General features: G+C 39.9%; 1 protein-coding gene across 4 annotated transcripts in view; it reads right to left on the bottom strand.

Annotated features, from left to right (window-relative positions):
* CSNK1A1 (casein kinase 1 alpha 1) overlaps positions 1-17,370 on the bottom strand; it is a 46,019-nt gene extending 28,649 nt beyond the window's left edge. For 3 of the 4 annotated variants that reach the window (XM_049648048.1, XM_049648050.1, XM_049648049.1), the window contains exons 1-2: positions 16,716-17,370; positions 15,993-16,099 (exon numbers count right to left, since the gene is read on the bottom strand). In XM_049648048.1, coding sequence (XP_049504005.1) covers positions 15,993-16,099; positions 16,716-16,838 — 230 coding nt within the window. In that variant the 5' untranslated portion in view covers positions 16,839-17,370. The remainder of the gene's footprint in view (positions 1-15,992; positions 16,100-16,715) is intronic. The other variant, XM_049648051.1, reaches the window with a different exon arrangement.
* Between the last annotated feature and the right edge of the window lie 7,014 nt (positions 17,371-24,384).

The raw sequence follows: 24,384 nt of genomic DNA, 5'->3' as shown, positions 1-24,384 counted from the left end.
CCAAAGAAGTCTTCCTTAAGTAGTCTGTTCCACACTGGTCTCCTATTTCACAGAATTCCCATAGCTACTGGGATACTACTTATATCCACAATCAAACCCTTCGACAATACAATATCCTGGTGCCTTTTTTATGTGAATATAATATATGTTGCTAGTAAGTACACTATGATAAAGTGATGTACACAAAACAACGTAGGTACTCAAATACCTATTAGATTAAAAAAAAGAACTGATTTGATTTGGACCTTATTCTTACTAAGTTTCAAAACATGAAGAAAAAAAAAAAAACAAGCAATATAATAGATGAAAAGTTAAAAAAAAAAAAAGTGCAGGAGTCTCATTTTCCATTTGTTTCAAATCAATGCCTTCAGACTCAGTGTTGCCTGAACAATCAATGAAGTAGACTGAAGGAGTTTGAAATTTATATAACCATTTAGAGCACAAAAAAAATCTACCTTAAGGTCTGAAGAAGATGCTTAGAGAAGGCAAAGTCCACCTCTTTGCTCTCATGTCCCTTCCTCCAAAACCAATATCTAAACTAAACCTAGTTAAAAAATTAAGACAATAAAAAGCAGAAATGTAAGAAAATACATGCACAAGTCACTGAGGCTGACAAAAAAAAAAAAAATGCCTAAATAATTCAGAAAACCAAAAGATCAATAAGAATTAAATCCTTCCAAAGAAACCTTGTGAAACAGTCTGTTACCAGTTAGATCCTGACAAAGGGATAATATTTTGATAGGGAAGGTAGAAAAAGGGCATCCTAGGCATGGGCAAGAAGAGAGACAAGGACATGGCGACCAGTTAGAAGTGTTATAGTTGGAGAGTTGAAGCTAGGGTTTTCTTTTCTCTGAGAAATCTCTTTATGAAAATAAAAAAACCCTTAGAAAATAAAATGACGAACATTTTTTTTTAAGTTTATTTAGAGAGAGAGAGAGAGAGAGAGGGAGAGGGAGAGGGAGAGAGGGAGAGAGGGAGAGAGGGAGAGAGGGAGAGAGAAAGACAATCCTAAGCAGGCTCTGCACTGTCAGCATGGAACCTGACATGGGGCTCAAACCCACTCGAACCATGAGATCATTACCTGAGCCAAAGTCAAGAGTCTGACGCTTTAACCAACTGAGCCACCCAGGCGCCCCATGAAATAGGTATTGCTACAATACCTAAGGACTTCCAAGAACTATAAATCAGTATAACCATCATAAGTATTCAGTTCAGCTTAAAGCAACCAAATACGTTCTATCTCTACGCCTAGGACAGTTAATAACAGAAAACTTGTTTCATGTAGGTCTTCCCCTTTAGACTATTAGTTTGATTGGTGTGATGGTTAATCTTATGCATCAAACTGACTGGACTAAGGGATGCTGGGATAGCTGGTAAAACATTATTTTGGGGTGTCTGTGAGGGTGTCTCCAGAGATTAGCATCTGAATCAAGATTAGCATTTGAATAATAGAATAAGTAGAGATCACCTTTCCTAAAGTGGAAGGCTTGAATAAAAAAGGGAATAAAACTAAGGCAGAGGAAGGGAAAATTCACTGTCAGAGCTGGGACTTCTTCTACCCTTGGATGTCCATGCCTCTGGTTCTTGGGCCTTTAGGCTTGGGACCAAACTACACTGCTGGTTTTCCTGGGCCTCCCAGCTTGCACACCGCAAACTATGGTACTTCTTTGCTTCCACAGGTGTGAGCCAATGCCTCATAATAAATATTTCTGTATATCTATATATAATCCAGTAGTTCTCTTTTCTGGAGAATCCAGACTAATACATGGGCAGCCACTGTATTTGTCCTGTTCAGAACTCTACATTCCCAGTATCCGGCACAATGCCTTGCCCGCAGGGAATGCTCAGTAACATTTGCTGAACTAAAGAATGAAAAGCCATATTACAGGCTCTAACAGGCTAAGGAGTGCTTGATGTGGCAGATGAGGAAAACAAAACAAGGAATACAAAAACACTCTGTACCGCAAGTATAAAATCATCAGGAAGACTCTACTCATCTTTGATTCAAATTAACCAAGTAATTACAAAAGTTTAAAAGTTACATTCAGGGCGCCTGGGTGGCTCAGTCAGTTAAGCGTCCAACTCTTGATTCCAGCTCAGGTCATGAACTCAGTTTGGGAGTTCTAGCCCCATTTCAGCTGAGCGTGGAGCCTGCTTGGAATTCTCGCTCTCAGGCTTTCTTCGCCCCTCTTCTTCCCCCACTTGGAGGCGGGTCTCTTGCGCACACGTTCTCTCTCCCCACCCCCCAAATAAATAGGGGCCCTGGTGTGGCTCAGTTAAGTTTCCGACTCTTGGTTTCGACCCAGGTCATGATCTCACGGTTCAGGAGTTCAAGCCCCACGTCCGGCTCCACACTAAGAATGTTGAAACCTGCATCTCTCTCCCCCTCTCTCCAGCTCTCGCTCTCTCTCCCTCTCTCTCTCAAAATAAATAAACTTAAAAAAAAAATATATATATATATATACATATATATATATATATATATATATATGTATATATATAAATAGGTATTTAAAGGTGATATTCTTAACTGGTACAGGTCTCTTCCTGTGCCTTTTACCTTCCCATCTTCAGGTCAATAATCTCAAGGTCTCAAAGTCTTTACTGAACACTAAAAAGCAGGAGTGTCGAATCAGTGCTGTAAGATAGCATCTCCAGTCTCAAGACATGGTTTATCAAACTTATTTTCTTGCCAACTTACCATCATCCAATCTTTATGTTCCTTTTTGTGAGGGTAGAAAGTAAGATCTAATCTACGGATGGTATACCTGGGTGCTTGCTCAGTTGGTTAAGCATCCAACTTTGGCTCAGGTCATACTTCACGGTTCATGGGTTCCAGCCCCACATCGGGTTCTGTGCCGTCAGCTCATACCCTGGTGCCTGCATCAGATTCTGTGTTTCCCTCTCTCTCTGCCCCTTCCCTGCTCATACTCTCTCTCTCGAAAATGAACAAACATTAAAAAAGTTAAGAAAGAAAGAAAGAAAGAGAAAGAAAGAAAGAAAGAAAAAGAAAGAAAGAAAGAAAAGGAAGGAAGGAAGGAAGGAAGGTAGGATGGATGGATGGATGGATGGATGGATCTGGTCTAGTACAATCTTTCTGATTTCCCTCCCCACAACCCTAAATTACCAGACTCTAACAGAGGGGCACTCTCAACAACAATACAACCCCGCTATTCTCCATTTAAATACAAGAGTCTCAAATCCTTCTGGTAGTGTGTTCATTTGATTACTTCTGGAAGCTGCAGGCATCTGTGAACTTGAGTCAGATGCTGTAACTTCTAACCTAAAACTGTCAGTACTTATTAAGCTCCATCTTATTAATGGCATTCATCACGAAAACAGAACCAATAATGCAAGACAGGTTCGACTACATTCTCATTCATGGTAACTCTTCAGCCCTTTCTGAAACAGAACTAGACACAGAACTAAATATGGGTTACCTCTTGGTTTTCTATTAATTCTCAATAAACAAGATTGCTGTATAATTCTCATTCTCCTTAAGCTTCCCTGGCCATAAATGCTCTGTAGATTTGTAGCCTTTATTTTTAATACAAGACACCTAGAATTTAATGACCTGCCACCAAAAATGTAAGAGCATCCATCTATTCCTTCTCTTGCAATTTCCCATTTAAAATGCAATCCAGATTTTAAAAGGCTAGCAACACGTAATTTTTATCCATAATCCTTTGGATTTATAACTTGCAGAAATACCTCTAAAATGGTTTGAGATCCAGGGCATTTTCACTAGAGAAAAGACACTCAATACCATTTGGCTACTGTAGAAAACTGATAAATCAGGTTTAATAAAGAAAACACTCGGAATACACAGAACTACAAACACACACAGATTAGATGGATTTCTCCATACTGGCAACTTACTTAGACGTGAAGTAACTAAAGTTTTAGTTGTAGGGATGGCAATCAAAGTAGTAACTGATAATATCATGATCTCAAGAAATTTTAGATATTAATTCAATCTTTCAATTCTTTCTTAGAACTGTTCAACCTTTTTTAACTGGCTGATTTTCCCACCTTTACAGTCTCACAAGCCTGGGGAGGGCATTAATAAACATGGAACTAACTGGGAATTAAATAAGGCTAAAAAGGGAAAAGAAAATAAATATTGGGGGGGAAAAAAGGAAATACTGGAAATCTACCAAATGAATGACCAAACTTGCATTAAATGTTATTTAGCCACAATGACAAAGAACTTGTCCAAACAAGTTGGAGAATGGAGGTGGAACAACTCGTTCTATACCAAAATTTTTAAAACTTTTTGGTGCTGCGGAGCTCCCACCTTTGCTAGTCTGACAGTCTATGGACTCCTCAGAATATTTTAAATGCAGAAAATACACAGCATTAAAAAGGAAAATTACGGAGAAATTTCACTACAATGAAAGTACTTAAATTTGACACAGTAATGTATCTTTATTAATGCATTAAATAATGATATACGGGCAAATCTAATTAATACTATAATTCTGAAGCAGCAATGACTGTAAACAATATTCTGAGATATCTGCAACAATAATGTGTTATGGAAATATGGTGATAAAGCCGTAAGGCACTGCTAAAGATAGTGGAGATTTCTTGCCTACGTTTATAATAGAAACAGATCTTCCCCAATTTACCATGGGGTTATGTCCTGATAAACCCATCACAAGTTGAAAATATCCTACGTCAAAAATACACCTAATACACATAATATACCGAATACCATAACTTAGCCTAGCCTACCTTAAACGTACTTAGAATGCTTAAGTTTAGCCTAGAGCTGGGCAAAATCCTCTAACACAAAACCTATTTTACAATAAAGTATTCAACAGCTCATGTAATTTGTTAAGTAACGTATGGAAAGGGGAAACAGAACGGTTGCATGAGTATAAACAGTTGTAAATGTACCAGGTGTTTATCCTCACGAGCACCTAGCTGACTTGGAGCTACCTCATTGCTGCTGCCCAGCAACCTCCCGAGAGAGTCATACCACATACTGCGAGCCTGGGGAAAGATCAAAACTCAAAAATTCAAAGTATGGTTTCTACTGAATGCGTATCACTCTCACACTACCGTAAAGTCTAAAAATCGTAAGTCAGTCAAACGGTCTGAAGTCTGGGACCATCTTACTAGATTCGGTTAGAAGTTCATGAGAATAAAGATGTCATTGTTTCCCCTAGCTACCACTTGAGAGGGTAGAATGAGGAATATCTGTACCAGATTAAGAATCCCTGTTTCAAGACCATCTTGGGTTCTTTTAAATTTTATTAGGTTTTTTATTTTAATTCTCGTATAGTTAACATGCAGTGTTTTAGTTGGTTCAGGTGTACAATACAGTGATTCAACAATTCTATACACTGTCAATGCTCATCGTAAGTGTACTCTTTAATTCCCATCACTTGTTTCACTTATTCCCCTCTTCCTCAAAACCCAATTTTTAAGGTAAAGACACCGCAGAGTAAGATCTGAAAAGTTGGGCATCAAATGTATGTTGTGCTCAGCAATACTACTGTCAACTAAGACGCTTTTGTTCTCCATCCTAACCCTCCTAACTGCTACTACTAATCCCTTGCAGACAATATCGTCCCCAAGATCCTTGAATTAATGCTATAAAATTTTCATATTTCTCAGTCTCCTTGTTCCCTGCCCTTTGCCTTCAAAGATGCATAAATGTTCCTTAACCCAAAAAATTATAAAAACACAAAACCAAAAAATGTGCTTTGGTACATATCATTACCCAGTACTAAAGATACCATTTACTGATACAAGCAGTATTTATGGTATCTAACAAGACAAAACCAAGTAATTCCTGCTTTCATAGCTTACAGCAGTGTGTGTATGCAAATAAATAAGTAACACATTTGATGGACAGCCCAGTGCTGAGAGGGCCCCAATTATGGCAACCCAATCTATCTTTTCTGACAAGCATTTTCCGACAAGCATGGTTGATCCCTGAAGTGTAAAATGGCTGATGGCCAGGTAAAGAGATGGATGGGAGTTAGGAGGGTGCCTGAAGTTTGGTATTCACAACAAACTGGAAGTAGCCAGCATGGTCGGGACACAGTGAAACAAGGTCACCTTTTTTCTTGCTTACCAGTTAACTTGTTGAAAACCTAGTTTCCATCTGCCATCTCACTCTCATTTTTTTTCTTGATTCCCAGCAAAATAGTTATCATTCTCACCATACTACCCAGAATTATATTTCAAAGATCACAAATGGGGGTGGCCTGGGTGGCTCAGTTGGTTGAATATCTGACTCTTGGTTTTGGCTCAGGTCATCATCTCATGGGTTCATGGGTTGAAGCCCCATGCTGGGTTCTAGGCTGGCAGAGCCTGCTTGGGATTCCTGGAGCCTGCATGGGATTCTTTCTCTCCCTCTCTCTCTGCCCCTCCCCTACTCATACTTGCTCACTCTCTCTCTCTCACTCTAAATAAATAAGTGAACTTAAAGGAAAAAAAAGATCACTAATGATCTGATTTCTGTCAGTCCTCACTGCCACTGCTCTAATATCGGTAGTAGTATTACTGGAAGACAGCATGTGGAGAAGTGGACAATATACCTACAGCTTTCATAATACCAATTATAAAGGCTTTATCAAATTTTTAAAAGAGCATTCTAAGTAGAAACAAAGTGGATCAGTGGTTGTCTAGGGCTGACAGGATATGGCCAGTGATTGTTAGTTAATGGGTTCAAGTTTCTTTTGGGGATGATGAAAATATTCTAAAATCAGGTTATGGTGATGGTTGCACAACTCTGTACATACACTAAAAACCAATCAACTGTACACTTGAAATAGGTGATTTATGTATGTAAATTACCTCCTTAAAGGTTCTTTCTCCAGGGGTATCTGGCTGGCTCAGTCAGTAGAGCATGAGACTCTTGATCTCCAGGCTGTGGGTTCAGGTCCCCACACTGGGCATAGAAATTACTTAAAATCTTTAAAAAAAAAAAAGTTTTTCCCCCAAACCTGTTCCTCCAATGTCTGATTCAATACTTATTAAGCACCTACTATGTATCTGAAACTGAAATGCTATAGGCATCTTTAACAAGCTCTGTAAGTAATAATTATGTATGGTTCAGGGTACTATTGTGGGCTAATACTCAAGATACCATACCTTTGATGTTAAGGAAACATATCCACACTGAGACTTATACATTTCCCTCTGAATTTTCAGCAAGAGAGACAAATTCACAACTATATGCCAAATGCATGGCATATGCTCAGGAAGAATGGAAGTCTCACAAAATTTGTCTCTAACTGAAATGTGCCCAGTATTTTAAACTATGCCTGGCACATAGTAGGTACTCATATGTTTCTTGACTGAAAGAAATTCTTGCTTGTCCTCTAGAAAATACTGTAGGAGGTGTTGTGAAATTTATTAAGTTCACCAAGACACTTTTGAACATTTGAGCTTTCATTAGAAGAGTAGAAGCTAACCTTACTCTCTTCTTTAAGAGGGATACAATGTTACTCTGTTCTTTAAGAGGGATACAAAGTATTAATATCACGGAGGTTCGAAATGGGAACACCAGAATTTCAGTAAGTGGAACTCTCTGGTAAGAATAATTATAACTGGGTGCCTGGGTGACTGAGTCAGTTAAGAGCTGGACTCCCGATTCAGGCTCAGGTCTTGATCTCATGGTTCGTGGGTTCGAGCCCCACCATCGGGCTCTGCACTTACCGATGCGGAGCTTGCTTGGGATTCTCTCCCCCCTCCCCCCCCACCCACCCCCACTCCCCCACTCACTCTCACTCTCTCAAAATAAATAAACTAAAAAGATTCTCTCTCTCTCCCTCTGCCCCCCCCCCCCACATGCTCTTAAACAAACAACGAAAAAGAGTAATTGTAATCAAGTGCAAACAGCCAAAAAAGAAACAATCTGACCTCAATACATAACGAACAGCAGAGTAAAGGAAAGGAAAAGAAGGGTATTTATATAAAGGTATAAACTCCAGTCTGCTTAGGAGAATTTCATTAATTTAGTTGTTACCAAGAACAATGTATTAGACACTTCTAATACAACTAAAAGACCTAGAAATTGACACTTAAAACTTACAATAATTTCATGCTATTACCTTCCAACAAGCAGCTTATAATCAGATCTTACACTCTCCTTTCCGTGAAAGTCACATTAAGGACAGACTAGTCTGGCAGTCTAGGCAAATACAACAGATTAAATACTTAGAGTAGCTTCCAGGTGAGGTGAAATATAGTAAACCTCAATTTCAGGTTAATTTGCACATCTTTCCACTATACACTTAATGAAGGCACAAATGAACAAATGAAACGTATGGATGACCTATATGATGTGTGCTTAGCCACTGTCACCATCTTGTCCCCCTTAAAAATCCTCCAGTACAAAAGTTGCAAAGTCCTTATGTTGATCTAGAACCAAAAGAAATTGCAAAAGGCCAACACCACTAATACTAAGAGATGTTAATAGATACTTAACTTGATAAATGTCCACAACAGCAAGACTTCACTGTGAAATTCGCGGACATTAGCACTTAATAACATGTTAGTAGTTTTACACACCATTCAAAGCTGAAGGAACTAGTACAATCACATTTCCATTTGTAAATTGGCAGCCAGCTACGGAGTTCAGCTGAATACTTAAGAAATACTAAGTACTACAGAGATGATAAATACTCCCACTAGGAGCTATGCATGCATCAGGTATTCCTGAAGTTTTATAAATGTGTAGAAGCAAACTTTCTACAGGGTTCCATTAAAAAAGGAAATGCACATAAATAAAATAAAAGCAGAATTTCATTATTATGAATCATTAGTGCCTCTTTTACCCAACACTATTCTAAGAAACGTAAAAGATACCTCAGTCAGCGAGACATGGTTCTTTCCCTCCAGAAATTTCTAGAATGCTTTCTTGTGGAATGTATCTGAGACATGTGAGCACAAAAGTGATTTCAAATACTGGTGTTAGATACTTTTCAGAAATCAAAGCATTTGATTGTACAGGATTACAGTGTATTTTCCAGTGCCATGTTTCTTAGTATAGGATTTCTCGAATTAACCCAATTCACAGGAGGAGGTAAATAAGTCTTATCAAATTGTAGTTCTAGAAAGATGGGACTTGGCGGGTTGTGAGCAGGGAAGCACTATAACCTTGAAATATGGTGCAGTAAAATGGTTCCAAAAACTCTGTTGCACATCAGAATTACCTGGGGAGCTTTTATAACTCTTGATGCTTAAGGCATACCCCCAAACCCAATAAATCAAAACATGTAAGTGGTGCCTGGGTGGCTCAGTCCACTAAGCATCGGACTTTTAAGTTTTCAGCTCAGGTCATGATTTCACAGTTCAAGAGTGTGAGCCCCACATTAGGCTCTGCACTGGTAGTATAGAGCCCGCTTGGGATTCTCTCTCTCTCAAAATAAATAAACTTAAAAAAAATTTAAAAATAAAGAAATAAAACAAAATATGTAAGGTTAGGAGCCAAATGTCAATTTTTTTTTTTTAAAGCTCTCCATGTAACTCCAATGTGCAGCAAAGTTTGGGAACCAATGGCACAGTCTGAAGAGGCAGTAAGATCTATTTAAACAACACATTAGCTGTGTGACTTTAGGCAAATTAACCCCTCACTCTCACACTTTGTACGAAACCCCCATTACAGGACTGTTGTAATGACACAGACCATGTACAACGTCCAAACAGTTGATTCTACTTTTCTTTCTTGCACACAGATGGAAAAGGAATGTTTAGCCAAACTGAATTCAACTACCCAGTTGTTTCAGTAGTATGTATCAACATCATAAATTAAGACAACTACATATTAAAGTTAGAGAAAATTATTGCATCAGAGAATAGAAGAGCCGTATTTTAGCCTACTGATCCAATCAATTTATACAATGCATTAGAAAACTTCTTAAGACCTAGTTAATCCTACAAAATCCCTTTTATAAATGAAAGCTGACATTACAAATTTTAGAATTCATTCTAGGTTTAAACCTAGATGACATCACAGACAGATCTCTAACTCTTGACTCTCATATAGTGCTCTTTCCATTTCCCTTTACCTTGAGGATCAGAATGTACTCTACAGCTAAATCTTTTTGTGCAATACTTCCAAGGTCCCCATTAAAACATATCCCACCGAGGACTTTCAGAAAAGGAAAAGGCAGTATTCTGGTTCCTCTAAGGAGAATGAGGCTAAGATCTCAATTGCCACTCAGTGTTCATCACTCCCACCTGATTATTTCATTAGACAAGTTGTACAGCACACTTCGTGGTGCTAAAAAGATTACTAACCTGTAGTCTTGCATGTGGACAAATCAACATCATATTCAGAAAAAAACTATGTAAAAATAATCCAAAAGACCAACTTAAAAAAAAAAAAAAAAAAAAAAAAAACCCCCCCCCCCTCACAAAAAAAGTTTCTTACCAAGGATTAGCAGTATTAAAAAAAAAAAATCAGGGGTGTCTGGGTGACTCAGTGGGTTACGTGTCCAACTCTTGGTTTTGTTGGCTCAAGTCATGATCTCATGGTTTGTGGGATCAAGCCCCGGCTCAGGCTCCATGCTGACCGCACGGAGCCTGCTTGGGATTCTCTCTCTCTCCTCTCTCTGCCCTTCCCCCCACTCTCCCTCTCTCAAAATAAATAAACATTAAACAAATGTTTTAAAAAATTCAAATATGTTTTATCTCAATAGGGAGTGTGGGTTATACCAGCGTATACATTTGTCAAAACTCATTTGATGGCACATTAAAAGCTACGCATTTTACTGTATATAAATTACATTTCATTTTCTTAAGTTACATCTCAGTTTTTAAAAAAATCATTAAAACATGCATTAGTCCATGTTATGTGATTACTGATCATTTAAATTTCAAGCCACCTGACATTGTTTTGGAAACAAAAACAGCGACAAAACCCATCATTTTAACTAAGTAGTCATTTTTAGTTTGAAAGCTACTCACCTAACCTCAGAAAAACTGTTAAAGTTAAGGATGGATAATAACATACCAAAATAAGCTTAAATGATTCCATTAGTAACATTTGTTTCAAATTCAATTTATAACATTTATAGACTTCTGGACATTAAATCTTCTTATGGGGCGGGGCACCTGAGTGGCTCAGTCGGCTATGCGTCCAACTTCAGCTCAGGTCATGATCTTGAGGTTCATGAGTTCAAGCCCTGCATTGGGCTCTGTGCTGACAACTCAGAGCCTGGAGCCTGCTTCCGATTCTGTGACTCCCTCTCTCTCTGCCCCTCCCCTGCTTGCTCGCTCTCTCTCTCTCTCAAAAAATGAATAAACAAAAAAAAAAAAAAGTAAAGTTCCTTACTATACACTGACAAATCAGGAGAAAAACCTCATTAACTGATATTTTAGGTACTCTGAAACAAAATGATCTAGCTCTAAAAATGATTAAAGCCAAGGTAAAGTACATATTCTATACATGGGCTCACAAGTATTTACTTCTATTTAAGCTACCAATCAATACTGTCCAACAAAAGTTCTCATCCTGCAATCCATGAAGCCAAAGAGGGCAATAAAAATTATTAGCATCTAGTTAAATAATACAAACAATAAGTAACCTGTATTTACAGAAAGGATTTTCAGTTTCTCTGAGACCAAATGCCATAAACTGAAGGAGGCAGAGTATGGCTCTGTAGCATCACATGAAAAGGTGTGAATGAAGTATGTGAACAGGCATGATTTGACCTTGACATAAAGGTAAAAATGGCTCAGAAAAATTAGGAGTTAGGAGACTCTAGTAACCTTTCTGAGAATCAGTAGTCTAATTTGCATTGAGATATCAGGCTATATCTCTCAGGTTTCATGCAGCTCACAAATGCTGCTACTTAATGCTACTTAAGCATCATTACATTATTCCATAACTAGAAACCCATTATAAGCCACCATAAAGCATGTTTAATATATTGTGGATTCAGTTACCTTGAGTTAAAAATCACATTTTTCATGCATCCAGTGATCTGTAACAAATAAAGACCTATCCAGTACAATTGGCATCTTTGTTCTCGGACAACAGCATTAGAACTTATTTGCAAGATATATGCTCAGTGCCAAAAAAGCTAAGATTAAAATTTAAGCTGCTTTTAACACTGAAGAGTAAGGATTAACTAGTACTTTATAAATATCTTCTATAATTCTTAAGATTCAGAGAGAGCAAAAAAACAAAATGGTTAAAAAAATAAGGCAACAATTCTCCCATGCCCCTTCCCATCTTCTTTATTTTCCAATAAAAAAAATATATATATATTTCCATTAATTTACTTCCTTCTAAATGGTGCTGATAGTTTATCTGATGCAGATGGCATTTTTAATAGTCTTGAGTGGGGTTTCTATACTAAATTAAGATTCAAAGGTAAAACCTACATGACTGAAAAGTCATCGTAAAATTTCAGAGCTGGAAGTTCTGAGATCAACTAGGTCAACAACTTCTATTTAGGTTGGGTACCTTGTTCAAATAAAATCCTACCCAAAAGCTCAATTTGCAAAATTGTTTTTCTAGAAGAGTAGGAAACCCTAAACCTTTCTGTCCACTATTTTCCTTTCCTATTCCAACAGAATTAGAAAATTACTAACTTGGTAAAATCCTCTTTGCATGTCCTAGATGAGGAAACTAACTGGTAGGCCCAAAGAGGTTAAAGGATTGACTGACCCCAGACCACTCTGTCAATATCCCATGACAAATCTAGAGCTTGATAGCATAAATCCTTCTTTAAAGATCATGTTAATTCAATTCAAATTGAGGGGCACAAACAGAAGGTTGTAAAAGAAATGCAGTAATTGTTAAATAATGTTTTAGATGTTTATTTTGAGAGAGGGAGGGGCAGAGACGGAGGGAGAGAAAAATACAGTAATTTTTAACGAGCTTCCAGAAGTCAATTAACGATTTTAGTTTCTCAACTAAAGAATGACCCTAGTTTCTTAAAAATATGGAGAGTGAACACCACCCTCATTCCTGGTCTTTACACCAGCACTGGATGCTATGCTTCGGTAGAACAACAGTTCCCTTACTATTTTTTAATTAGGTCTGCTATGTGGGCCAGGTAATTTTGAGCCCTTGTTTTAGGATATCCCAAAGTATCTTAAAATAAATTGGTGGGGAGGCTGGGAAGAAAATGAGTTAAATGTAATTGCAGCAAATTCCAAATTTTTTAAAAGTAAGCTCTATGTGCAACATGGGACTTGAACTCATGACCTCGAGATCAAGAGTCACATGCTCTCTACTGACTGAGCCAGCCAGGCACCCAAAATCTAAATGTTTTATATTTATATCCATCTAAAACATAGGATAACACACAGACTACTTTATTTCATCTCAATAAACTCATGCCAATTTACTTTAATATTTACCAAGTAAATATTTACTGTATATATGCTATATATAGGTAACATGGAAACAGTGGGGAACAAAATGAAGGGGTGGGAAGTTATAACCACCCAAAAAAAGAATTTATGTAAGTCTTTCTTACCCTTTTCACTTCAGCAGAAAAAAATTCTCTCACACTTTATAGCTAATGAACCACTACTGTTCCTATGTACCAGAATCTACCACTCCTAAAACAAATTTACTCTTTCCCCACCCTCATCCAATTACTACTTTCTGCATTAGAGACTACTCCCAGAAGCCACCCGGTATTCTTGGATGCCCTCCCCAACCAGTTCAACCAAGTATTCTTGGATGCCCTCCCCAACCAGTTCAACCAAGCTTTCTTCCTTAAAGCCAGATCCTGAAATACCATCACCTCTCCCAGGAAGCGTTAATTTGAAAGCCAGGTTAATCTCTCTTTAGCTCCACCCAGTTTATAACTACAACTCTCTCTGCACTCAACATCTTATAATAGATGCCTATTATTTTGCTCACAATTTCATTTATTCATGTGCTTATTCAGTATATTAAGCATTGCTCTTGTTGGTCTATATCAGTACTGTTCTTAAAAAAATTTTTTTTACATTTTATTTATTTTTGAGAGAGAAAGAGAGACAGACCACACGTGGGGGAGGGGCAGAGAGAGGGAGACACAGAATCCAAAGCAGGCTCCAGGCTCACCTGTCAGCACAGAGCCCAAAGCAGGGCTCTAACCCATGAACCCTGAGATCATGACCTGAGCCGAAGTCGGACGCTCAGCCGACTGAGCCACCCAGGTGCCCCAGCACTGTTCTTAAATAAAGGCTACCAGATAAAAGGGTTTAGCACTGAAAATGCCAGATGCTTAATGCTTTTTGAAAATTATTTTGAATATGTTAAATCCAACCTGATTTGTGAATTTTATAAAACCTCCCAGCATGGATGAATCTGAAGAGCATTATGCTAAATGAGAGATGTCAGACACAAATGACCTCATACTACTGTATGACTACGTGTATGTGAAATTCTAGGTTAAACTACAGGGATGGAAAGCAAATCAGTGGGGGCCAGGAGTGGAGAGGTGTGTTTAAAGGCAAAAGGAAAGGAGTTTAAAAATTTGGGGGAAAAAAAAAAAAAAAAAAAAAAAAAACTTTGGGGCTAATGCAATTGACTTTTTATTTTGAGGGAGAAAAAAACTAGACAATGTAATAAAATTCTTTAAAAAAAGGGAGGGAGGGTGGGGAATAGGAATCACTTAAAATCTTCCATCATGTTGGATTTTACATTATCTACCTTATAAAATAAATGATTTATCACTTACAACCAAAAATATCTACCAGCATTGGAGATTTTTAAGGATAGTATTACTCTGATTGTTTCCACATCTGAATTAATGTATGCAATCCAGTCCTTAATTCGTAAGAAATATAAACTGGAATAGAAAAAGAGGTTACAGTGACTGATTCCACTCAATTTTTAGCTCTCTCTGGTTCTTTTTGCAAATGTTATTTTTGAGTAATTGCTGAAAAATGGGTTGGCTTTAAACAATCTGGCCTCTGTTCTAGGTAGATACTCTTTAATCTCAAAGTCAAATTAACAACCTTTAAACTTAACCATTTTAAAAAACCCCAATGCCTGGTCATCTTGTATCCTGATCACTATTACTATTTGCCTTCGCCAGTATCCTATCCCCCAAAAGACTACAATTTCCTCGATGTGAGGAGTTACCGACCAAGTAACTCAACAGGTTAAAGCTACTTACCGCACTGTGGTTATGTGATTAATGTTCCTTTTAATACAACTGATCTGAGTCAATTTCAATACAGTAGTGCTCAAACTGCCTTTGCCATTACTCATAAAAATCTAGTGCACAAACTGAAACGCGGCTAACATTATCCTTCGTGAAAGAATAATTAACACTTTTAAAGGGACTATGAGGGATTCCGCATAGTATAATTGAACAATTTCACGTCGCATCTGCTGCAGAGATCACAAACAGACTGTCATTATGCCATCCCCTTCCTTGGACCCCACCGCCGCCTGCAGCTTTATTCTTGGCTTTTCAAAGGTTTAATCCACTCAGGGCTGCTAAAGGGGGAATCAAGGAAGGGTCACTTGTGAACCCCAGCATAGAAAAGGGCAGGAATATGTGGTTGAGTCACGTCGTTCCGCCATTTTCTAAGCGGAGGAGGAAGACATGTTGGAACAAAAACACAACAAAAGAGCAGCCATTTCCCAAGCCAGCTCCAATAGCAACCCGAACTGGCCGAACCCGGTCACTTGGCAGCTTCAAATCCACTTCCCTGGATAAACCTAAGAACATCAGAGGTGCCGGCGCAAAGAAAGCGGCAGACAACCCTTCCGCGTAGGGATCAAAGACGACCCGCACACTTAACTGCAAATGAAAGCCTCGGGAAGAATGACGGAAGCTAAATGGAGCACAGTGTAACAAAGTGAAATTCTACGCGAAGTTGGCAAACTAAAAATTTACTCAGTGATTGTGGCGTCTCACGGTTCACAGGAAACCACCGGCTATAGTAAACCCAGGAAACTCAAAGACCAAGGCCCGGATCCAGCCAGTGCTCCTACCTGCCTCTACCCATTTCCCCCATTTCCGTACTTCCCTCCGTGCGCCGCCTGTTTGCTTATGGGTTCTTACCGTATGTGGGGGATGCCCACCCCACCTTGAAGGATCTTATAGAGTTTGCTCTCGTACAGCAACTGGGGATGCCTGGCCTTCTGAGATTCTAGCTTCACTGCCACTTCCTGCAGGGGAGAGAGGGGACGATGGCATCAACATCCCTAAGGATTCAATGTCACTGGGGAAAGGAGGGGACACATTGGGAAAGCTCCGACTCGAGACTACAAGGGGAATTACGGGGCCCAGAGAGAAAGCTCTCTTTCAAATTATAAAACGAGGCAACCGGCCTCAAAGGCCTCTTCAGGGGATAGTGACGAAATCGGCACGTCCTCGAAGGTGCAGGAAAATGATTCATCCAGAAAACGTAATGAAAGGTTTAGAAGGAAACTGACGATCGCAAGCAAGAACCCCAACAAAATAAATCCATATAGAGAGAAAAACACGGGGATCACAGAAATACGGTTTTGCCGTTCTCACCTTAAACGACGGCTTAAAAAAGTTCGATTAAGGTGCATTTTCAACAAGCTGGGAAACTTCATAGTTCTCCCAACCTTTCTATCGGGTTCTTTGCCTTTTAGGGAAAGAGAGCGGGGGAGGTTCCTAAGCCGGGAAAACTGGCTCCCTCTGGACTCCCCTCCCCAGTACGTGCGTGCGGTGGGGAAAGGCCCGAGCACTTTGGGGGTTGGGGTGGGGAGTGAGGGCTGGCGCAGCGTGGTCGTGAACCCCACCCCAGGTGATTACCTCGCCGTTGGTAATGTTGATCGCCAGATAAATGTCCCCGAAGGAGCCAGACCCGATCTTCCGTACCAGTTTATATTTCCCTCCGACAATGAATTCGGCCTTGGAGCCGCTGCTGCTCGCCATCCTGAGAGACGAAGATGGAGGCTGGGGCCAAGCCCCGACACCTCTGAGGGGAGAACAGAGGCCTCTGGGGCTCGTCCACTGAGCAGGCTGCGGAGGAGGGCGGCAGGAAACGGCAAGCGCTGGCTCTTTCCAGGCGTTACAGGGCCCAGACTCGGTCAAGGGGACCCTGATCACCGCCGCTCAATCCGGCTTCTTTTTGCCAGGCCGCAGTTTATGAGGGGGTTCTCGCGGTTACCGGGCTGGGCCACTTGTTCCTGGGCGGCCGCCGCTGCCTCGCTTTCACGGCGACGTCGCGGGCTGGAAAAGGGGCGCGGTGGTTTAGGGCGGCGATACCGCTGCCACCACTGCCGCCGGCTCCCGCCCGGAGGGACTCCTGTCACTCCGCCGACGCCGCCATCTTGTTACTCCGGCTCCAGCCAACACAAAATGCCCCCAGTCCCGGGGAGCCGCTTCTTCACAGCGCAGAGCACTCTGGGAAAGGGATCTCAGGCGCTAGCCCCGGAGGGTCGGCAACCAGAGGGAGGGCGGAACCGGATCCGTGAGAGTCGCGGCCCACGCTTCGAGCGTCACCCCGTCACCGCCCAACTGCGCATGCGTAATGCACTCCTGCTGCTTGCGCAGGCGTGCAACGGGCTCTCCTCACCCCCGCCCGGGGCTCACTTCCACTTCCGGTTGTTGGCTCTTCCAACCTTGCTACCTGTTAAACAGTCACGTCGGACCCGCCTGGTGTCTGAAAGGTCCTGTGGCCCGCGGCCTCGAGAGCTTGTTAGGGAGGAGTCACCTTCGTTTTTCGTGGAAGATGGGAACTTCTGGCCTTCTTGGGAGTTGGGTGCTGACCTTTGCTCCTTATCTGAGGCCCTTTTTTAACCTTCGATCTTTCCTCCGACCACTCCCTGAGACCGGCTTATTCCAGCCCAGTTCTGTTTTGCGAGAGGCTGTCACCTCTGGTGGAGAAGAAGAGCAAAGCAGACGTAGCTGGGCTGCGTTTGTTCAGGGTTCCCGGTTTTGGCTGAGTCTGTCTAGCTCTTTAGTCTTAAGAATTAGAGTTCTGCGCTTTATGGAGTGTTGGAGAAGTTCACATTACAGGAAGGGAAAAGAAGGAAGCAGGAGTTACCCTGCCGCCCTATGTCTTTGTGTTGTTTCTCCACTGATACAGTTGGTTCCCAAGGAAAAAACCAATACCCGACTCAATTTTAGTGGCAGATCAGTCAACAGAATAAAATTTACAACTGTGGGAAAACTGCATGTAGAAGTTATTATTCCACCGTCCCCCCCCCCCCCCAAAACAACTCCGTAGTGACTGGTCATATTCAAAACTGCAGTACTGATCCAAAAAATATAGGGTGGAAATAACTATCACAAAAATAAAATTGATAACGTGTAAAACAGCAAACTGTAATGTTACTGTTAACGTTTATAGAGGAAAACTTTTTACTATAAGTTGATTTTAAAAAATGTTGACCACATTTTGGTTTATAAAATTTGACCCGAGAAAACGGCTTAGTTGTAATGATCACAAAAGAAAGCTCCGTAAGCTGATGCTATCAACTGTAATATGAATCAAACCCTGATGAATGAATCCAACCCCACTTGTAAAAGTTTAAGCGAAATCTCTCAAAATAGTTTCATTAAAATGGAAATGGAAAAAAAATGTAGACCCGACTGCAACCTTGAAAGCTGATTAAGTAATTAGTAATGGGGTTCATCCTGAAAGGTAACTAAAATTTCTCCATGTGATTCTGATTCCTACTTAAATACTTGTATTCATAAAGCTCTAGTCCAAATATGTTAAGTGTGGAAACAGATCCCCTAAGGTTTAGAATGAAGTTTTGATGCACTACCTAAACTCACGCTGCCTGTCTCCCAAATCAGCACTATTAGACATTTTCCTTTAGTGACTCTAAAGCGCGGTTGGCCTACTTAAAATTCCTTGCTATTAGATTCTGGTCTTTAAAAAAAAAGAAAAGCCAGGTGTAAGCATCTTGAAATTTCCAGAGATAGCTACTATTCTGCTGATTTTCTACCACAGACATCCAAAATTTAATGGATTCCACACCTTGAGGAGATCCCCACAGGGCAGATGGGGCATACATTTAGAGGGATTTTTTTTTTTTTTTTTGGAGGGGGGAAGGGGTCTGGTGAGGATACAACTCCATTGTGGAATGGGAGATGGGATGGGATGGAGGCAGAGGTGTGCATGGAATGGACTAGATTAGGGATTTCCAAAGGTCGGTGTAGGGACAAGGGCAAGTCTGACAGTTTTCCATAAAGGTATTAGGAAAATAAGAGCAGTATAATGCATTTTTCTTGGATTTTATTTAATTTCAAGTTGTACTTTATTCTTAGATATTTGTCTTCCTACACATGTCATTAAAGTGCCCTGTTAGGTGCCTGGATGGCTCAGTTGGTTAAGCATCCGGCTTCGGCTCACGTGATCTCACCATTCATGGGTTTGAGCCCCACATCAGGCTCTGTGCTGACAGCTCAGAGCCTGGAGCCTGCTTCAGATTCTATGTCTCCCTCTCTGCCCCTCCTCAGCTTGCACTCTGTCTCTCTCTTTCTCAAAGACAAATAAACATTAAAAATAAATTTTAAAAAAGTGAAGTGCCCTTTTATAGGAGCACGTGGCTGGCTCAGTCATAAGAGCATGCAACTCTTGATCTTGAGCTGGTGAGTTTGAGCCCCACATGGGGTGGGGCTCAATAAATAAAATAGATAAATAGATAAAATGAATAAAACATTAAGAAAAAAAAAGCTAACAGTTTTTAAAAAATAAAGTGACCTTTTATAAAATGGCCCTAATAGGGGATGGTTGTTTTGTTCTTTTGTTCATACCCTTATCAAAGTTAAAAGTCAACCTGTTTATGCTTGCCCTCCTTTTCTGTTGTTGCTATTTATTTTGAATTTTTATAGGCTTTCAAAATCAAACACTCTAGTACTCACTAGTCTAAATGACTTTTAGACGACCTTCCAACTCTGAGATGTGATGATGATTTTATGTATATATTTGGTGAGCCTCCTGATTTGTCTCCTGCCTGTCATAGTCACTATTCCAGCACTGACAATTTCCAGCAAAATGCTCTAAAATGCCGTATGCGTAGCTGTAGCCTCTTCAAATGTGATTTCAGTTGATTCCATCTAAAGATTTAAATGTGTCAGATTTAAGAAGGCAAAAGCTGGGGGGGGGGAGTTTAATGTAGAAAATAAAAGCTTTTAGGTGTTGGCTATGACTCAGCCTTTTCCTTAAAATCATGCATCATTTGTGGTAATTTTCAACCTCAGCAATTGAAGAATTACCTGTTTTTAGTGCTACTATTAGAGTTACAAATCATTCTGTACTTACTGAATCAGCAGCAGCTTTGGTATAATGGAGGGAGACTTCCAAAATGTGCCAAAATGCAATTCCTGGATCACATGAATTCACTAAAAATATAACGAAAAATATAGACTAACAAAAAATGTGAGAGCTTCAGAGAAATTTAGAGATCATCTAGTTCAGTAATCATATTGTTAAATGCTTTGCCATGGACTGTAGCTTCACACGTATCACTTGTGTCGCACTAGGACAAAAGTGGCTTGTCCAAGATCACACAGCTCTCAATGGCAAAGAAAGCACTAGAACCCGAACGTCTAACCAAAGGAAAGAGAAAAAGGAGGGGTAGAACGAAAATTGGAACAGTTGTGCCCCAGTGATTACTTTTATGTTCATGGGTCAAGATGAATTGAAAACCTTTTTTTGTAAAGCCCCAGTGTTTACCCAAGGAAAGGGCACTGGAAACCAGAGTGCATTTTGAGTAAAATGTTAAAGACAAGCACAACAATTATAGATGGATGCCGTAGGGAGGAAATTAAAAACAAGAGTGGTCTGCCTATCTCCGGGGTGTTTGGTACAAATACACAGAAAAAAAAAAAAAATGAAATGTCTTAGAAGACGTCAAACACTGTCTCAGGTGTTGTTTAACTGTTAAACTGCCTTGTGCACAATCAGTATCAGATGAGTTAGTGGAGTGATTGAAAAAGAGACCATCAGAAACGTCCTGTTGGGTCAGAGTGATAATCCATTTAGTCTCTTTTCCACTCTTTGACAGTGACAGCAATTTCTGTGTCCCTTTCGTATCTCAGGTCCCGTTTCCCCCCTCTGCATTGTTCAGGAGGCTTTGTAAAAATGGATTGCTGCTTCTATGGTAGCTACTTCAAACACATTTGACACATTCTTATCGTGAACATTTCTTACTTTCTATGGAGTCATTAGCCATAATTTCAATTAATTTCATTCTTTGAGTTCATTTATGCTTTTGACCCATATGGCTTCAAGATTCTGAAGATTGATAAGTTCCTATGTACGCAACCCAATGACTTTTTAATAATCATATACACCTATATAAGTATTTTTGTTTGTTTATTTTTGAGAGAGAGGGAGAGACAGAGCATGAGCAGGGGAGGGGCAGAGAGAGGGGGAGACACGGAATTCGAAGCAGGTTCCAGGCTCTGAGCTGTCAGCACAGAGCCTGACGCGGGACTTGAACTCACGAACTTAGAGATCATGCCCTGAGCCGAAGTCGGACACTCAGCCAACTGAGTCACCCAGGCGCCCCAATCATATACACCTATAAATGTTCACTGTTCTTTTTCTTATGTCAATATTTATTTGAAAATTTTAGAAAATTTAGATAAATCACAAAAAAAAGAAAACAAAAATCTCTTAAGAGACAATCACCAAATGTTAACATGTTGCTGTATATAAATGTCCAGTCTTTTTCTATGCATATTGTGTGTTTGCGTGTGTGTGTGTTTTAGGTGTATGTATAGCTATCAAATATGTGCATGTATACGTATATTTAATTTTATTTTTTTGTAAATTTTATCTCTTAATATTTACAACAAGTAACCATAGGGCACATTCAGTTTTGACACCTATTTTTTTTCACTTCATAATTTATTGGAGACATGTGTCCTTAGGTTAAAAAGAAAACCACAGGCCCAAAGTAGCCTCACTTGAGTTAAGGCCCCAAGTCAGTAGACCAGGGCTTAATACCTAATCTAACTGTAGTTTCAACCTCCCTCAGAAAGGTAAGTCTTAACCCGTCAGTCAGGAATTTTCTGATAAGCACCAATGAGATCATCTGTCTCTTGGACCTCCTCTACCTCCCAAAGGAAGATGAGGTAATCTGTATAATAAGACCCCTTGCCCTTCTCCCTCGGGGAAGGTGATGTTCGCGGAGACAGTCCTTTCTTTGCTTTTGCTTGTAATTTTCTTGCCCCACCTTCCTTCCTATAAAAAACTTCCGTTTTGTACAACTCCTCAGAGCTGCCCTCTACTTGCTACATGAGATGCTGCCCAATTTATGAATCATTTAATAAAGCCAATTAGATCTTCAAATTTACTGGGTGGAATTTTTTTTTTTAACACATAACTAAGTAATCTTCCAAAGAATCATTAAAAACTTTTTTTTAAATGTTTTTATTTATTTTTGAGACACAGAGAGACAGAGCATGAGCAGGGGAGGGACAGAGAGAGAGGGAGACACAGAATTGGAAGCAGGCTCCAGGCTCTGAGCCGTCAGCACAGAGCCCGGCGTGGGGCTCGAACTCATAGACCGCAAGATCATGACCCGAGCTGAAGTTGGACGCTTAACCAACTGAGCCACCCAGGTGCCCCCAAAGAATCATTTTTATTGTCTACCTATAAGTATGTGTTGTGTTGATGGAACAGCACTTGACCAGACCCAACTGAGTATTTTGGTTATTTCCAAATTTTTGCTAGTATAAACAATGTTTTAATGAGCATTTGTACAGCTATATCTTTGCTCACATCCAAAATTAATTGGTTAGGGTATATTTCCAGAAATGCTACGAGTTTTAAAACCTCTTGAATGAGGGCACCTGGGTGGCTCAGTCGGTTGAGTGTCTGACTCTTGATTTCAGCTCAGGTCATGATCTCGTGATTCGTGGGATCAAGTCCTGTGTCGGGCCTTGTGCTGTTAGGGTGGAGCCTGCTTGGGAATTCTTTGTCTCTCTCCCTCTCTCTCTGCCCGTCTCCTGCTCTCTCTCTCTCTCTCAAAATAAATAAATAAACTTTAAAAAAAACTGTGTCATGAATAACCACTTCTAATTGTTTTAGTACAGTCTGTGATGATTAAACCCATATTCACGGGCTATCCTCACATTTCTTAAATTTATCTACAATTAAATCTTAATTTTTTTCTGTCTACCTTAAGAAAGTTTGTTAGGGTTTTATTTTTCCTGATGACCTGTTGTTGTAAAGCCTAATAAACTTAATTAGAAGATTTCTTTGCAGCTGTCCCATTCGCTTCCCCACCCCTTTCAAAATCTCAAGAATGTTGCAAGTCTGTGGTTTACAAGGATGTACTCATGCAATTGAAAATGACCCTATTATGGACGCAGCTAGCAAGACACTTCTGTTGGCCATTAGTGAAGCAATTGCATTCTACAGATATTTAGATTTAGTTGAAGGAGAGGAGGGGACAATTAATTTCTGGTAAGAAAGAATGAGGTCAAAGGCCTCTCAAAACCAAGACTGCCTGCAGTAAACGAAAGAGGAAAAACAGGATAATCTCATATGTGTTCAAATCTCTCATATTTTGCACGAGCTCAAGTTTTCCCACAAAACTAAGTGTGCAGAGTCTTAGGGATGGGGGAGAATTCGACTTACCAGTGTTCTAAAACTTAGATTGACCCAGAGTTTACTACAGACATTTTTGAATGCTTGAATTAGGCATCTCAGGGTATTTTGTTAAATGAGAACATGTCCTTTTTCACCTATGTGGGTAAATTGTTGCCACCTACATTTAGAGTAGCCAAGGACCTGGAAGTTTTCCTAACTTTAAGCAAAAACCCATGGAAACAATAATAGAGTAATGGAAATTAATTTTATTCTTAAGAAGTAGTTGAGGCTCCTGGGTGGCTCAGTTGGTTGAGCATCCCACTCCGGATTTCCCTTCAGGCCGTGATACCCGTGTCATGGGATTGAGCCCCTCGTCAGGCTCTGAGCTCAGCACAGAGATCCTGTCCCTCCCTTTCCCCCATTCACAATTGCTGGCTTGCTCGCTCTCTCTCTTTCTCTCTAAATAAAAAAAAAAAAAAAGTTTTAAAGAATTTTAAGAAATAGATAACAAACAAAATATGTTGTCAAAAACCTTGGGATGGGAGAGGAGAAACAAAGTGCCCTTTTACTTGGGTATTTGAGGACTAGGTTAAATGATGCGGGGAAATGTATCCGGACCTCAGTAGTCATTAAAATCTGAATTTTTGTTGTAACTCTACCTTAAATATTTTTTAGGCTTCAAGGTTGTAATCTTTTAAAAGAGAAGTCAGATTCTAAGGTTTTTTCTAGCTTTAAGCATTGTGCTATATACCGAAAATGCCTTCTATATTTTGAAGTAGAAAAAGGAAATAAACATGCTGTTTCTCTTTTACAGCTTCTTAAAATTCAGATAATAGATCAAATTCTCACGGGAAGGTCCTTACCCGTGCCCCTTAACACTTGTCAGGAAAAGCAGACTCTTTAACAGTGAAACACAGCAAT

This window comes from Panthera uncia (assembly GCF_023721935.1).
Source record: "Panthera uncia isolate 11264 chromosome A1 unlocalized genomic scaffold, Puncia_PCG_1.0 HiC_scaffold_17, whole genome shotgun sequence".
NCBI lineage: Eukaryota > Metazoa > Chordata > Mammalia > Carnivora > Felidae > Panthera > Panthera uncia.
Note: the sequence above shows the minus strand (reverse complement) of the source record. Positions and strands in the feature narration are given on the sequence as shown.